Source organism: Girardinichthys multiradiatus, chromosome 14, assembly GCF_021462225.1.
Source record: "Girardinichthys multiradiatus isolate DD_20200921_A chromosome 14, DD_fGirMul_XY1, whole genome shotgun sequence".
NCBI classification, from domain to species: domain Eukaryota; kingdom Metazoa; phylum Chordata; class Actinopteri; order Cyprinodontiformes; family Goodeidae; genus Girardinichthys; species Girardinichthys multiradiatus.
In genome coordinates, this window is record NC_061807.1 from 23,432,304 (window position 1) to 23,448,051 (window position 15,748).

The 15,748-nt window shown below is 37.8% G+C and overlaps 1 protein-coding gene across 35 annotated transcripts in view; it reads right to left on the reverse strand.

Moving 5' to 3' along the window:
* LOC124880267 (receptor-type tyrosine-protein phosphatase delta-like) overlaps positions 1-15,748 on the reverse strand; it is a 622,546-nt gene that overhangs the window by 241,784 nt on the left and 365,014 nt on the right. For 33 of the 35 annotated variants that reach the window (XM_047385268.1, XM_047385264.1, XM_047385265.1 and 30 more), the window contains one exon: positions 1,072-1,125. The exons of the other annotated variants lie outside the window; for them this stretch is intronic. In XM_047385268.1, the coding sequence (XP_047241224.1) occupies positions 1,072-1,117 (46 nt within the window). In that variant the 5' untranslated portion in view covers positions 1,118-1,125. The remainder of the gene's footprint in view (positions 1-1,071; positions 1,126-15,748) is intronic. 35 annotated transcript variants of the gene reach the window in all.

Below are 15,748 nucleotides of genomic sequence, written 5' to 3' on the forward strand. Positions count from 1 at the left end.
AAATGCTCATAAAACTGCAAAGGAAATTCGTTTTTTTCTTTTTCCTCTGCCTAATCCAAAGCAGCCCCTTGCCTTACATCTGGGCCCAGTTTTAAAAGAGATGGGGTTTAAAAGGTGGAATGGCTCCTACATGAAGTGGACATGGATAGTTTGTTGTGTGAGTGTTTAAAGGCTGTAAATTGCTTGAAGAAATCACACCAGATATTTAAGGTATTGATAAGTGTCTTGTCTATTTTAATTTGCTTCCCATCATTTAAGCTTCTTTTTATCTTTCTCCTTTTGTTGTTTTATACATGCAGTGCCTATAAAATGTCTTCGCACCCTTTCAGAGGTTTGTTTAGAGAACATGAGTGCAAGAACAGCATCATGAAGAACTAGCAACACTAAACAGTTCAGGGATAATGTTGTAGGTAACTTTAGCTGTGGAATTAATATGTAAATTAACAGGCTGGGAAAGGTGAGCAATATTCAGAGAAACAGTCAAGTGGCACATGGTGAGTCTAGAGGAGCTACAGAGATCCACAACTGAGGTAGGAGAATTGCTCATCAGGACATCTATTTGTCATTAACTCCAAAAAATCTGGTCTTACTTGAAGAGTGGCAAGAAGAAAACTATTGTTAAAAGAAAGCCATAAGAGGTCTTGTTTAAGCTTTGCAGCAAGCCATGTAGGGGTCACCGTAAACATGGAAGAATCTCCTCTTATCAGATGACATCAAATTTGAGCTTTTTTGCTCTACGTGCAAAATGATGCAAAGAAAGTAACACTACACATTGCTCTTGAACACACCACCCCCTTGCTGAAAAGTGGTGGTGGCACAATTATGCTGTGGGGATGCGTTTCTTCAGCAGGGAGACCGAAGCTGAAATAAATTAAATACTTTTTGTAAGGCATGGCATTTGTGTACAAAAGTTGTAGACAGGTGTGAAAAAATGCTGTAAACAAAGAATGCTTTCAGAAATATAAATGATGATTGTTTATTTTTATCAATTTACAAAATGCTAAGTGAATGAACCCAAACATACAGCCAAAGTCATTAAGAACTATTTTCAGCGTAAAGAACAAGACTTACTGGAAGTGATGGTATGGCCCCCGCAGAGCCCTGATCTCAACATCATGGAGTTTTCTGGGATTACATGAAGAGACAGAAGGATGTGAGAAAGCCTACATCCACAGAAGATCTGTGGTTAGTTCTCCAAGATGTTTGGAACAACCTACCAGCCGAGTTACTTCAAAAACTGTGTGCAAGTGTACCTAGAAGAACTGATGCTGTTTTGAAGGCAAGGGATGGTCACACCAAATATTGATTTGATTTAGATTTCTCTTTATTGATTTAGATTTCTCTTCATTCACTGCATTTTGTTGATGGATGAAAATAAATGATTAGCACTTCCATTTTTGATTGCAATCTTTGTTTACAGTATTTTTTCACACCTGCCTAAAACCTTTGCACAGTACTGTAAATCCTTTTATGTGGTTTCTGCAGAACAGCATCATGCATTTTAAAGCCGAAAGTGCTGTGATGGAGGGTTTCAACAAGGGGAGTGTGAGTGGGGTGCGTTAGATAGAGGGGAGGGGCGAGGAAGGAAAGAATGACCCAGGGCACAATTCATGCAAAAACTACCTCTGGAAATGACAAATAGCAAAAAGCAAGTGTTCTTTTTGGTGTTTCGTAAGGCCCTGCATGCATGTGTAAATGTATATATATATGTATCTGTGCATAAATATGTAAATATAATTTAACACCCAAACCTGATTGTTGGTGCAAGAAGTGGGGCTTTAGGATAAAAATAAGGTTGGGAATCAGTGCAGCAGATGATGTATCCCTCAGATCCAGTATTGTTGGCCAGTATTGTTGAAAAGGTTCCTGTTTCCTAAAGATGTGGCTTTTGGATACAGTTCACCTGTTGAAGATACTTTTTTAGCCCTCCCACACCATTTTTTTTTTTTTTTTTTGTTCGTGCAGCTGCCCCTCTTTACGCAATGTAAGCCCACTCTGCATAATCTGCTGTCAAGCACAGGAACTGGACAAATAATGAGTGAAAAGCCCATTACAAAAGACTGCAGGCAAGAGTCAACTTGTTAAAAAGACATGCTGGTGGTTTCATATTTTCACATAGAACATACAAAGGTATTTCTAAACCTTTTTGCCCTGAATGTTTTGTAAAAATACTGCCAAGCACTCCTGGTTACACTCCATAGCAGCAGTTAACACACTAATGTGTTTACAGCATGCCACATGACACTGAGCGAACATCGGCATGACTTTCATTCCTAACAAAGATCAGAGTTTCACACTAGCCCGAGTTAACTTGACATCTCCCCTTCCAATCTTCTGCAAACACCAGCTGAAAATTAAATCCCTAACAGGCAAATCCAGCAGACGATTATTTTGTTAGATCTGCAAAGTGCTTTGTGATGGGGCTGTTAGTAGTGGTGGTACTAAGGGAAGAGTGATAATTTCAGCTTAAAAAAAGAGAAGAGAGACCTTCCTATGCATAACCATGGCAATTACAAAAATAACTTTTACTTTTTACTAAATTATATATCCTACAGTTTCAGCGATTGGAACCTTACAAAACACTTCAAGAGAAATAGTGGGAATGATTGACAGCAGTTGCTGGAAGGAAAAAAGTTTGAGCAGAGTAAGAACAATGAAAACTATAAGATCTAATAGGTAACTAAATTTAGCGATGCACATGTTGCAGAATTGCATAGACACATTGCATTATTTTGATGGGAAGAAGCATTTTATTAGGAAGTGACAATCAAGTTTTATATTTGACCACAAATAAAATAAAATATTCTAAGTAGTGTTAATTGTAATTCTAGTAGGGCTGCACAACATCAAGACATGTAACCGGGTGACTATACATAATGACATTTCCAGCTCTATGCTGCAAAGTTGGTATAAGGTCCTGTTCCGTGAACGCTGTATTTGCTTACATGTTATCGGTTCTGGTGTCCAAATAATTTAGGTTTAGACCCATCTGTTGTCATTATTCCAGAAGTCTCTGTCACTGTCTACTTCAGGCTCCCTACTTGACCACTTCCCATGAAAGTTAAACCTGTGCAGTCTTTTCTGATTGTATAACCATGCACTTTCATAACAACATAAGCAAGAGCCTGCTGTAGGTCCCTTGATGACATTTTAGTTTGTTTTTTTCAAACTTCTTTTAGCATCTTGCGGTCTGCTTTTAGAGTGAACTTGCTGGCAATAAAAGTTGTTTGGAATGTCCTCCTGTTTCTGGATTATTTTTCAAACAGTGGAATTGCTCCCTTAAATCCATTACGAGTATCATTAGCTGCAACAACCTTTCTGAAGGTCTCAGACCGCTCTTTGGATCTTGATGGTGTTCACTCTCACTTCAACAGTCAGAAGAACACCAAACTTAACGGCTGAAGTTTAAACAGGGTAAAGTTCCTTCAAGTGCAGAGTAACGATGCCCTAAAGATTTGCATCCGATGTGCCACTTCTCCATGTGATTTTAACAAATTTCAGTACCGGTAAAAATGAAATTAAACATCTAAATTTCCAAATATGTTAGGAAACACATAGGTCATTGTAGGTTGTCCTAATTCTTTCAACATTACTATAAAAAGACACACTTTTTACACAAACTTGGCAGAACAGTTTTAGGAGCAGACCCTCCTCTGCATGACGTCTGAGGAATAAGTGGAGGTAGAAATTCTGGTCTGTAAACATTTAGTGTGTTTTGTTAATATGGTAATTAGTTTATAACGTCGTTATTTTGTACTGCTCCATTTAAATCATGCAGAGGTCTGTGTGGAAATCAGATCAAGAACTCAGAAAATCATCCCTGTGTCATTTAACTCAAGTTAAAACCTTACAATGAATGACTTAATAAAATAATAAAAAAATCGTTATTTTCTCTACTTTTTAATGCATTTGTCTGGTTTGCAGGTTGGTTTTTTTATTTTCTTTATAACTTGTCTCAGCACCTCAGTGGCTTTCCAACACACAACACTCCTCCTCCTACCATTTCTGGTTTCATATAATGTTTTTCTTTCTCTTTGTTTACTATTGTTATGGCCCTTCTGTTCTGTCTGCTTGATTACCTGCTGACCATTGCTCTTACAGCAAATATCCTTGCCTTTCTTACCAATCTATACATTTCACCCTTCAGATAATTTTTACTCTTTTTACTATTTTGTCTCCTGATTTCATCATACCTATCTTAAAATTAACTATTCTAACACCTTCAGCTCTCAGTATGGCTTGTTTTGATGCCATTTTCACGTTCTGCCTTGCTCCCTCTGTTGCTCTCCCTCCCTCTCTTTGCCATGTTTGTGGCCTTTCGCTCTTTGCACATCTAATGGCTCGGGTGTAATCCACTGGCTAATCTGCTGACAGCCTGTGTGACAAGGCATTAGCTTTGTGTCACTGCCTACCATGCTGCTTCTCAGCATGTGTGCATAAGAACGATAGAGTTAAAAAAAAAAAAAGATAAAGAAGTCTGTGAATGTTGAGGCATCAGTTTGCATGGCAAACATATTTGTGCATAACATATGTGATAGGCTGTGAGTAATGCCCTCTGATTTGCCTGCTTGATGTTTAGCTGAAAGCATAAAATTAATACTATATCTCCTCAGTTTTATATGACCTTTTGGCTTTCCATTTTTTTCCACTGTTTATGTCTAGTGCTGCTCTTTTACGCATTTTGGGCGATAGCAGTTTTAATAGAATGCCATGTCAGACTGCAATAGATGCAACAAGAGGGAGACACAGGTCAAAACATCCCTGAAAGGCTGAGGGCAAGGGGATCTTTGCCTGCAAGCCATCCAACCTTGTCAAATGGAACTCAGTTTGTACCCAAATATTGGATTTTTGTTTTAATAATTTCCACCTCAAAAGGCTAGGAAAAATTGCATTTCTTTCAGATGTGCTGTTTTACCACACGTGGTTCCACTTTTCCCTAACAAATGATTATTTTCTTCACTGATCACCCTTTTGGATATGAAATTGTTTTCTTGTTTACCATAATACACCTATACTCATACTTAAGCAACATTTACTGTACATACAGTAGACTGTCTTATTCATTCTAGAAGGACTACATTTGTTGGAAGAATCCAAATTGCAAAATAAAACCCTTAGTCAAAGTTAAGCAGCAAGTTATAATGAAAATTGACACTCCAAATGTCAAAATGTTTTAAAATATATAAACTTGTAGTCATGATTATATGATTTCAGAATCTGTTCTACAAGATTTTGCAATTTTGATGATTGTATCTTATAGATAATGAAAGTCCGAAAGTACTTTAGGAACTTAACAAAAGAGCAATAAAAAATGATATTTAAAACATCAGGCTTCTGAAAAATCTGTCAGTGCACTCAATACTTGGTTGGACCTTCTTTTGCATGAATTACTGCATCAAAATGGCATGGCATGGAGGAGATCAGCCTGTGGTTCTGCTGAGGTGTAAGGGAAGCCCAGGTTGCTTTGATACCGGCTTTCAGGTCATCTGCATTGCTGGGTCTGGTGTCTCTCATCATCCTCTTGACAATATGCCTTAGATTCTATATGGGGTCCAGGTCAGGCCAGTTTGACTGGTCAATCACAGTAACACCATGTTCATTGAACCAGATTTGGGTACCTTTCGCACTGTGGGCAGCTGACAAGTCTTGCTGGAAAACGAAATTAGTATCTCCATAAAGCTTGTCAGCAGAAGAAGGCATGAAGCTCTGTAAACTTTGCTGGGTAGATGGCTGTCTTGACAGCTGACTTCAGAAAACCCAATCGACCAACACCAGCAGATGACATGGCACCCCAAATCATCACTGACTGTGGAAACCTCTCACTGGACTTCAAGCAACATGGATTCTGTGCCTCTCCACTCATCCTCAGGACTCTGGGATCTTGATTTCCAAATGAAATGCAAACTTTACTTTACTTAACAATGGAAAACTAAAAAGTCCAGTTCTTTTTCTCCTTAGTCCTGGTAAGACTATTTTAGCCCATGTGTAAGACTCATCTATGTGTATTGGCTCTTGATGCGCTGACTCCAGCCTTTGTCCACTCCTTGTAAAGCTCTCACAAATTCTTAGATGGACATTGCTTGACGTTATCCCTATTGATGGTGCACCTTTTTCTATCCCACTTCTTTTTTCCACTTCACTTTCTATGAATATGCGTGGATACATCACTCTGAACAACCGGCTTCTTTGGGAACAACATTTTAAGGCTTCTCCTCCGTGTGGAGGGTGTATTCTGGACATCTGTCCAGTCAGCAGTGTTTCCCATTAATGTATAGCCTACTGACCCAGGCTGAGAGTCAATTTAGAGATTCAGGAAACATTTGCAGGTGTTTTGAGTTAATTAGCGATTAGGGTATAACACCATGAGTTTCAAATGTTTTACTTTTTCCAATATTCAAATTTTCTGAGACACCAAATTTTGGATTTTCATTATCTATAAGACATAATCATCAACATTACAAGATATGAGGGCTTGAAATATTTCACTTTGTGTGTAATTAATCTCTATAAAATGACTTTCACTTTCTAAATTAAGTTACAAAAAATATCAAACAGTTTCACGATAAAAAAAATTTGCTTTCTAATACTAATCGTACTTTTTCAAAATCCACAATTGTGTCACTTCTTCAGCAAAATGGTTCCAGTGCTGAACTGGTTTTAGTGAAAACAGATTCTAGAATACGAATAAACTGCATGACCCCAGCACCAGCTCTTTAGCTAGGCTTGAGGAAATGAACTGGTACCATCAGGAGCTGGAGGTGGGCTCTTGGAGACCTACCAATCAAAATGTTGTGAGTGCCAAGTTTAAAACACCAGAAATAGATTAACTTTGAGTGTTCTTATTATTAGATAAAAACAGTAGAATATATTTAACATTAATAAGCAGCTAAAACAATACATTCTGTTTGCAGCTGTTATGAACATTGTTTGGCGGTACCTAGAGCTGCACAATGTATCAAATTGCATTTGTCATCACAATATCCATGTGAACGCAATTGCAATGGACTGCTTGGATTAAGCATTAAGAAGGCCATTATATTTCAAGTGCGTAATGAATTTGGTGATTTCAATGAGTTTTCAGATCGCTTGATGCCCGCAATTGCTATAGATTTAGTCAGTCAGTTTCTACCGCTTATTCCATAATGGGTCGCGGGGGAGCTGGTGCCTATCTCCAGCAGTCTATGGGCGAGAGGCGGGGTACACCTTGGACAGGTGCTATAGATTTATTGATACTAAATATCATGGAGATGGGTGAGGATAGTATGATCATGGATAATAAAACAAAAACAAAAGCCTGCAACATGTGCAACCAATAGTGTTATTGCAATAATATATTTTTCTGATGATGATGTAGCTCTAGTCCTACAATATCACCAGTTAGTTTTTTTAATTCCAGCTTGAAACTGGGTAACTTCTGTTTGCAACGTTTATAATAAACACCGTCAGGTCTTAACGAGTTGGGTCATACATTTAATCTAAAAAATAAGTCCTACACCCATGCAAACCTGTCAAAATGTCAGCATTTCTAGAAGTTTTAACAATTCTTGGATCAGGTAATCTGTTGATTTTGATCAATAGAAGCGAGTCATTTTAACTCAAACATTTCTGAGATATCTGCTATTTTTTATTGCACATTTAAAATAAAATAACTGACTTTCTTATTATGTCCTCAATGTAAATTAAAATAGTGCATCCTTTTATTTAATGCATAGATATATTAATTTCCCTCTGAAGTAGTAGTTTGACTAAACTACTGGTGTTCATTTTTCTCTTTGCCCATATTTCTCATTTTTAGCTTTTGTCCCCTTCACTATCTTTACCTGAGCAATCCTGTTATCACAGCTGACCCCTCGCTAGATCTGTTGACAGCCGAAGAGATTACACCAAAAGCTGCGGAACACACCGCGCTACCCATTTTAAGGGGGAGCCAGAGAGATTGCCTGATCCCCTCACGCTGATAAAGTAGCTAGGGCTTTAAAGATTCAACAAGGTCCTGCTGGGAATGGGTGTATAGTTGTGGGTTGGTGGTTTTGCAATAGTCGACTTAAAGTCTACTTCTAATCACTGGGCTTTTCAGAGGGGATAAGAGGAAAGAGAATGGGTGCTTAGTTTGGACTGGAATTAGGCCCTGATGGGGTTGAAGATAAGATTGTTTAGCTTTGATAATGCAGTTTGTTTTGAAATCTTGCGAGTGGTGAATAGGCTGTTCAGCTTGAGGAAAGACTGATGTGTCAGGTGGTTATTCTTTTATCTAGCTCCATGGGTCAATAGCAGCTTGTAGTTGATTAGCTTTCCCAAAATGTTATTTAAATGCAATGCAATGATAGACTTGCCCATATGGTGTTTTGCAGATGTATTCATAGTCTTTGAAGTTTCTCAAATTTTTTATTTTAATTTTTTTCTTATACAAACCTTTGTATAATTTATTGGTATTTTAAGAATAACAGCACAAAAGCATCTAAGTAACTTTGAAGAAGCTACAGAAACCCACAACTCAGGTGGGAGAACCTGCTGAAAGGACAGCTATTAGTTGTGCATTACGCAAATCCGGTCATTATGAAAGAGTGGCAACATTGTTGAAAAAAAATCCATACAAGTCATTTTTAAAGTTTGTCACAAACCATGTTGGTGACATGGCAAGCATGTGGAAAAGGGTGCTCTGATTTGACCAAACTGAATTTTTAGGCCTATATGCAAAATCCATATGTTTTAGAAAACTAACACTGCAGATAACCCTTAAGGCACCATCTTCACGATGAATGGAGGTAAATACATGGTAGATAAGTAAGAAAACCTTTAGAGTGGTGATTCTAAAACCTTTCAAACTGAGCCTCCCTTCAGAGGAAAAAGGTTTCCAGGGACCCCACACATCCCCGCCTCTCTAAACACCCACATCTCTGCCAACAAATTGTACATTTCATTTTTAGTAAATCTAATCACTTTATTTTCTTCATTTTGTGTGAAAACCAAGTTTTGATGTTATTTGGCTTTTTGTCAAAAAAAAAAAAGAAACTCAATCAGCCAAACAGAGGTAAAACATGTTATGTTTTCAGAACCATTTAGTTAATTTGAGCAAAGAGACCCAAAAGACCTAGAAATAAAACCTACATTTTTAAAGTTCTTCTTAGTTCTTTGACAGAAAAATCTTGCTTTAGCCATTCAGTGATAACAGGGATTGACAGTACTTTTCCTGCTTTGGGTCAACTTACGCTTTTCTCCTAAAGCAATATGGGGATTTTTCACCTTGCCTTGTGTGGTTCTGTCACCATGGAAACACTGATTTGTTGAATGTGTAATGCTGAAATAAGTCTTAGTTGCAACAATGGTAATCTACAAAGTAATTTCACTTGAAAAAAAAAAAAAGGTTGATGAGTAATCATCAGGAACGCTGTACCCCAACAACCTGAGCATCAATAAAAAAAATAAAAATAAAAAATCCATTAAAACACTTGTGGTTGTAACATGAAAAATACAGAATATTTTAAAGAGTGTGAACTTGGAGTACAAAAGTTACATTTGCTATTGGTTTTCCCTTTTGGTAGCTATCAATGCTATCTAAAAACAACCTTTCTCAGCTAATAAGTAAAAACCCCTAGAGGATCAGTGATTCATTTCATTCAAACAAATTTCTCTGTATCCCTTAATCCGTCGCTCCACGAAGCCTGATTTTGAACATTACTACACAGGGTGGAGGTTTCTGCCATCCAAGTTAGAACACGGTGCAATTATTATTGATTCATCCACCATAAAAGCCAAACAGGGTGAGACAGAATCTCATGAAATGCAGCTTGCCAAAACGCTGTCAGACACTGAGGTTTGATGGCTCACTCATCCATGGCTTCTCCACATCATGTTGTCTTCACCAGCTGTTGTTTTCACACAGCAGGGAAGAAGTTATTTCTGTCAGAGACACAGCTATCAACTGAACATACTTGACAGCAACACATCGTGAGCCCCCTTTTTTTCTGATTATTTTCCAATAGGAGACACTGGTGGAGCATCTGCAAATGGAAAATGATGAAACACTAGTCCTAATTTAAGAATAAACAATAAGAGTGGAGCCCCAATGATCCTTCTCTGTGAAATAGCTCAGAACCTCAGGCTTTTAGACTGATTTCACAGCTGCCTAAATAGTTATTTACATCCCAGATAAAGACAACTTTAAAATAAATTCAGCATTTATATATATATATATTTAATATATTTAATTATACTTGTAATAGAACTATTGACATAAAGTTGACAGCATGTCAGGAATAACTCAAGTAAACCCATGTAAAACTGGAAAAACACTTAGAATAAGTAATTAATACTCAAAAAGCCTGTATTGTTAATGACTACCTCAAGAGTTGTCTTGCATTTAGAAACTAGTCGCACAAGATGCTTGGGTAGGATTTTAAGCCTATTCTTTCTCATAATCTGTCTTCTAATCCTGAAGGGTTTTTTTTTTTGGTTTGGGGGGGCTCTTCTATGCAGTCTTAGGTTCTTTCCATGGAAATTTTGTTAAATTCAAGTCTAGCAGCTTTTTTTTCTATATAACTATTTTAGAGTTTCCTTAACTTTGTAGGAATCCTCTTCACCTTACGATTCTTATCTCAGTTAATTTATCCGTTTATCCTCCCTTCAATTAGGTAAAGTCTGCAAATACCTAATGTGGACAGCCAGCACTACACCATAATGTCCCCAAAATGTCTTGGGGTGATATGCATGACAATCCTTCCCAGGGACAGTCCTTGTCAAAACCTTCTATAGTCAAATTTCAATATATTTTTCTTCAAAAGTGAAGTCAAGCACTTTTGAAGAAAAGTGCTTGACTTCACTGATATTGTTTGCACTGAGATGGGGATTGATTTCTAAATACAGACAGATTGCATCTGGTTTCTTAGATGTTTGTGTCTTTTAGCAACATCCTTCCATAGTTTTATTAGATATAACAATTATTATTGGATTATTTGGATTATTACCAACATCTGGTGAGAGTTTTATTATTTTATAACAGCCCCATTAGAAATGCATTTACTGAGCAAAACAACACTGGGTTCAACTGTTGTGTCCCAGCTGTATTTATACCTCAAGGAACCTGGACTTCATGGAAAACATTAAATTAAATTACAAAATGTTTGATTATACTTTTTTGTATTTGTAATAAATAAATATAGCCCAATGGAAAGTTGTTTTTTTTTTTTTTTTTTTTTTTTTATTATTGAGATAGTACTACTGCAAGAAAAGAGGACCTTATTTAAAAAAACATTGTGGCCATTGTGGCCTTTAGAATCAGTAATCAGACAGAAAATTGACAGACAGAAAAGAGCTCCAGTAAAGGTCTGAAAGTCAGGAATCAAACACCGGAAAGCTGTGTCAAGGACCAATAGCCTCTGTGTATGGGGTGTCCGCTCTTCCAAAACGCCATCCATTCCCTTAAAGGAGGAATTTATTCTAAGGTTGTCTTTTACACATCTCTACCAGGTGGTGCTAATTAGTTGTGGAGAGTGCTTTATAAAGGGTACTATTATATGCAAGTATTTATGTTTTTTTTAGCATTTTGACCTGGGGTTGAAACTGTCACTGGACAATCAGAGACGTGCTCTCAGCAGAGTCAATGCTTGCAAAGCTCCAGGTCCTGAAAACATACCTAGTCACATGTTGAGAGACTGTGCAGCTGACCTCAAAGGTGTCTTCACAGACATCTTTTAACATCTTGCTGAGCCAAGCTGTGTGCCCACATGCGTCAAAACCACCACCATCATCTCTGTTCCGCAGCAACCATCGATCTCCTGCTTCAATAACTACCGTCTGGTTGCACTCACCCCCATCTTCTGCTGAATAACTGGCTGTGCAACTGGCTGCTAGATTTCCTGATTGGGAGGCCACAGGCAGTACAGATTTTACTAAACTCGGGGGCACCCCAAGGATATGTGCTAAGCCCCCTCCTCTTCACTCTGCTGATCCATCACTGTACACAGTCGCACAGCTCCAAACTGTTCATCAAGTATGCTGATGACACTACTGTAACCATAGAAGCCATTCGAGCTGCTTGGCCCAGTGGTACAGCCACAACATTCTCTCTCTGAATGTAAAGAAGAATGAGATTGTTGTGGTCTTCAGGAAGAGACACCTGGCATGCTCCTCTGGACGTCAATGATGCTGCTGTGGAAAAGGTGAGCAGCATCAAGATCCATGGTGTTCATGTCACAGAAGAACACTCCTGGACCACAAACACCTCATCACTGGCCAAAAAGTTTCATCTTCATTCACCAGGCTGTCAGGATGCTCAACACTCTGTTCCCTGCCCTCCTCCCTCAATAACCTTAACAGTTCCACTGCATACCCCTTCCACCCCTACCCCCATCTTCACAACTAAGAAAGAGCCTCAGGAACCAAATGCACATCATCCGTTTTTCACTTTACCGGACCATAAGCATTATTAATGAACAGTAATTGCTGAAATGCACTAAACTGGCCCAAATGTGCTTTGTAATACTCTTGATCACACACTTGTGTTTTTTTGACTTAATGTAACCCGTTTTTAAAATGCAGTCTGTACATAGGTTGATGTGCATAGTACTTTGCTTTTAGTTGATATTGTGTTTTTTTCACATAGATAATCTTTTTTATCTAACTCTTGAGTACTATTATGCTGCATGCTCTATGTCACCGTGGTGAGACAGAGAAACTATATTTCAATTTCTCTGTATGTACTGCATGTATAAATTTACATCAAAAAGTCTTGAATCTTGTATATTTTGGTAGTGGTAAAGTGTCTACATATCAAGGGGTTGCAGTGAGGTTAAGACATATAAGTGTACACTCTTGGGAAGCAGTGAAAGCAACTGCCTCCATTGATCCGCCCTTAATTACAGGAGTCAATAGAATTTATGGCTTTCTGGATTGCCAGAAGCCACTTATACGGCACAGTGAGTGAAGCAATCTGTCCTAATGGCAAGTGATCAAATGATATACTGCTTTGTCAATCAGAAAATGAGGAGAACAAACAGGGAAGGGAGCAAACTCTTATTTGGAACCAAATATTGCCAAGCAAGGTTGTCAGAGAGCTGCTATTTTGTACCCAGTTTGCACAAAAATTGATAGCAAGTCTTCAAATGTCCCATAATTTTTGTTGCATTTATGGAAAGTGTCACTGCAAATAAAAGCCATGGCTTTCAGGATGTTTCACATCAGTATGCACAAATCTCTTTCAATAGCAGCAAATGGGGAACCATCCTCCATCATCATTATCACCAACACGGTCAAATTTAACCATTACTACATGTGTAAATTGTTAAATTCTACCTTAAACTCAATACCTGCAAGTGGGATTGGCACTGATTTTAAGAGTCAGGTCAAGATGCTAGCACTTGGATCATTGTAATTAAAACATAAATTGGAGGTATTGAGCTGCTTGCAGTCTCCAGAGCAGGACCCAAGAAAGCATTGATTCATGTAAGCAATTGGAAACAATTGCTCTGATATGCACAGAGTAAAATATAGAATCCCTGCAAATAAAATCGATTTCAAACAAGCCACCCAGATTTTCTGATTAGTAAACAGTAAATTACAATCAATCAGAGAATTGTAAAGATATCAGTGGGAATAAAAAGAAAAGTTTATAACCTCTAACATGAGGTGAAATGGGGTGAAGGTAAAGAAGACATTTAAGAAACTTAATGCCCTTCAGAAATAATATATTTAGAGCTGTGCGCCGCTGTATTTAAAATAGGTCTTACATCAGTGGCATTAATGTTTTCTGTCCACTTAAAATGGATGACTTTTACCTAAAGCATTTGAACTTAATGTGGATTACTGTGGTGGCATTAAGACATTTAGGACCAAAAGACTGGGTCTGGATGTTAAGGCCAAGTGATTTTTTCATAAAATGCAAGGTTTTCTTCCTCACTTTAAACTTAGCACAAATAAATTGAAGTCACATGCCAGACTTATTAAAATTGACAGTCATTGTGTTGTTGTGTTGACTATCACACTTCAGAGTAACAACAGCACCGACTTTTTCTATTTAAGGGAACGGGGTTTAGTCAGCTGACGTGCATAGGTTTAAATAAAATTAAATCCTTAACCTTGTGGTACTTTAAAAGGTTAAATAATCCCTTAAGAAGGATTACCAGTGAAAGCCAAATATTATTAGTATTTGAAAATTTGGACTAAAGCTGTTTTTACACCAGTGACCAGAGAATTTTAGATTTCTTAAAAGGATTGTATTACAACTATATCATACCAGTGACAGCCAAACATTTTTAGTATTTAAAAAGTTTGGACTAAAACTGTTTTATACCAGTGACCCATCTTATTTGAATGATGGGACCACAACTGCCTCATACCAGCGACCTCAAGGATTAATATTATCATTTTTCTTCTAGCACAGGATGAATTCCTTACCACAGAGGACTTAATGAGCTAATTACCTCTATTAGAAAGACTCTTACCAGCAAACTCCCAAGGATTATTAGTGTCATTTGATTTGTTTTTCTGTGTTTGATTTTCTGTATTATTATAATGTTTTTCCTCGTGTACCTTTGAGTGCCTTGTTGCTGAAAAGCGCTATATAAATAAACTTGACTTGACTTGACTTAATTGTTCAACTTTTAGTCACAGGTTTAGACTTGTTTTCCCTACCTGGATAAAAAGTGAAAATGTGTGGATGACACACAGCTTTATTGACAATTAGTCCATATTAAGGACTCATTCACCTTAATACCCCACTGATACTGAGGATGAGAACAAGAATCTTAAAATAAATTGTGCATTCTTTGTAACTACAAGACAGAACATTTCTTCCTCTGATAAAAACCTGGGTGGAAATCTAAAGACACTTCTTCCTGGTGGCAAGAACAAATTGGGACCTTGTCACAAATCCAGTTGTGACTGTGGAGATAGGCAAGTTTAGGCAAGTAGATATTTTCTAATATTATTACTATTTGGAGTCATTATTCACAGAATCAATATAAATCTACCTCACAAAAATAACATTCTCTTGTCTTTGTCATTTTGAAGACTGTCTAATAATAACTGCTTGCATTCTCTTGACACATAAGGCCAGGCAATATCATGCACCAAGAGGAACCCAGGACCCACTGCACCAGCAAAGGGTCTACAATGGGTCTAAGGATTTCATCCCGATACCTAATGGTGGTCAGGGTACCATAATTAATCCTGTACAGGTCTGTGCGTCCCTCCATAGGTATGCCTCCCAGACAACACTGACCCACCACCAAACCGATCATGCTGAACAACATTGCAGGCAGCATAACGTTCACCACAGCTTCTCCAGAGCCTTTGACGTCTTCAGAGTGAACCTGCTTTCATCTGTGAAAAGAACAGGGCACCAGTGCTGAACCTGCCAGATCTGGTGTTCTCTGGTAAATGCGAGTTGAGCTCCACGATGCCAGGCAGTGAGCACAGGGCCTACTAGAGGACATCAGGTCCTCAGGCCGCTCTCATGAAGTTTATGTTCAATTGTTTGATAAGTGTATGTAACATGTATGAACTGAACTGTGAGCTTGGTCTTTATTTTTGAAAGGTAGGATCTGGGCTTTCACAACACTGGTTATGTCAAGCATCTCTTTATCTTTCATTTGGCAGCTGCACAAAAGACATGTTTTATTGTTTAAGCGTAAGTAATAAGCAGATCCACTCCTTTAGTATCTTAGGTCTAGAAGATTTAAAAAAGCAACAACACATGCTGAAAACCAACACAAAGAGAAAGAAGGAATATAGACTATTATTTGTATCATTT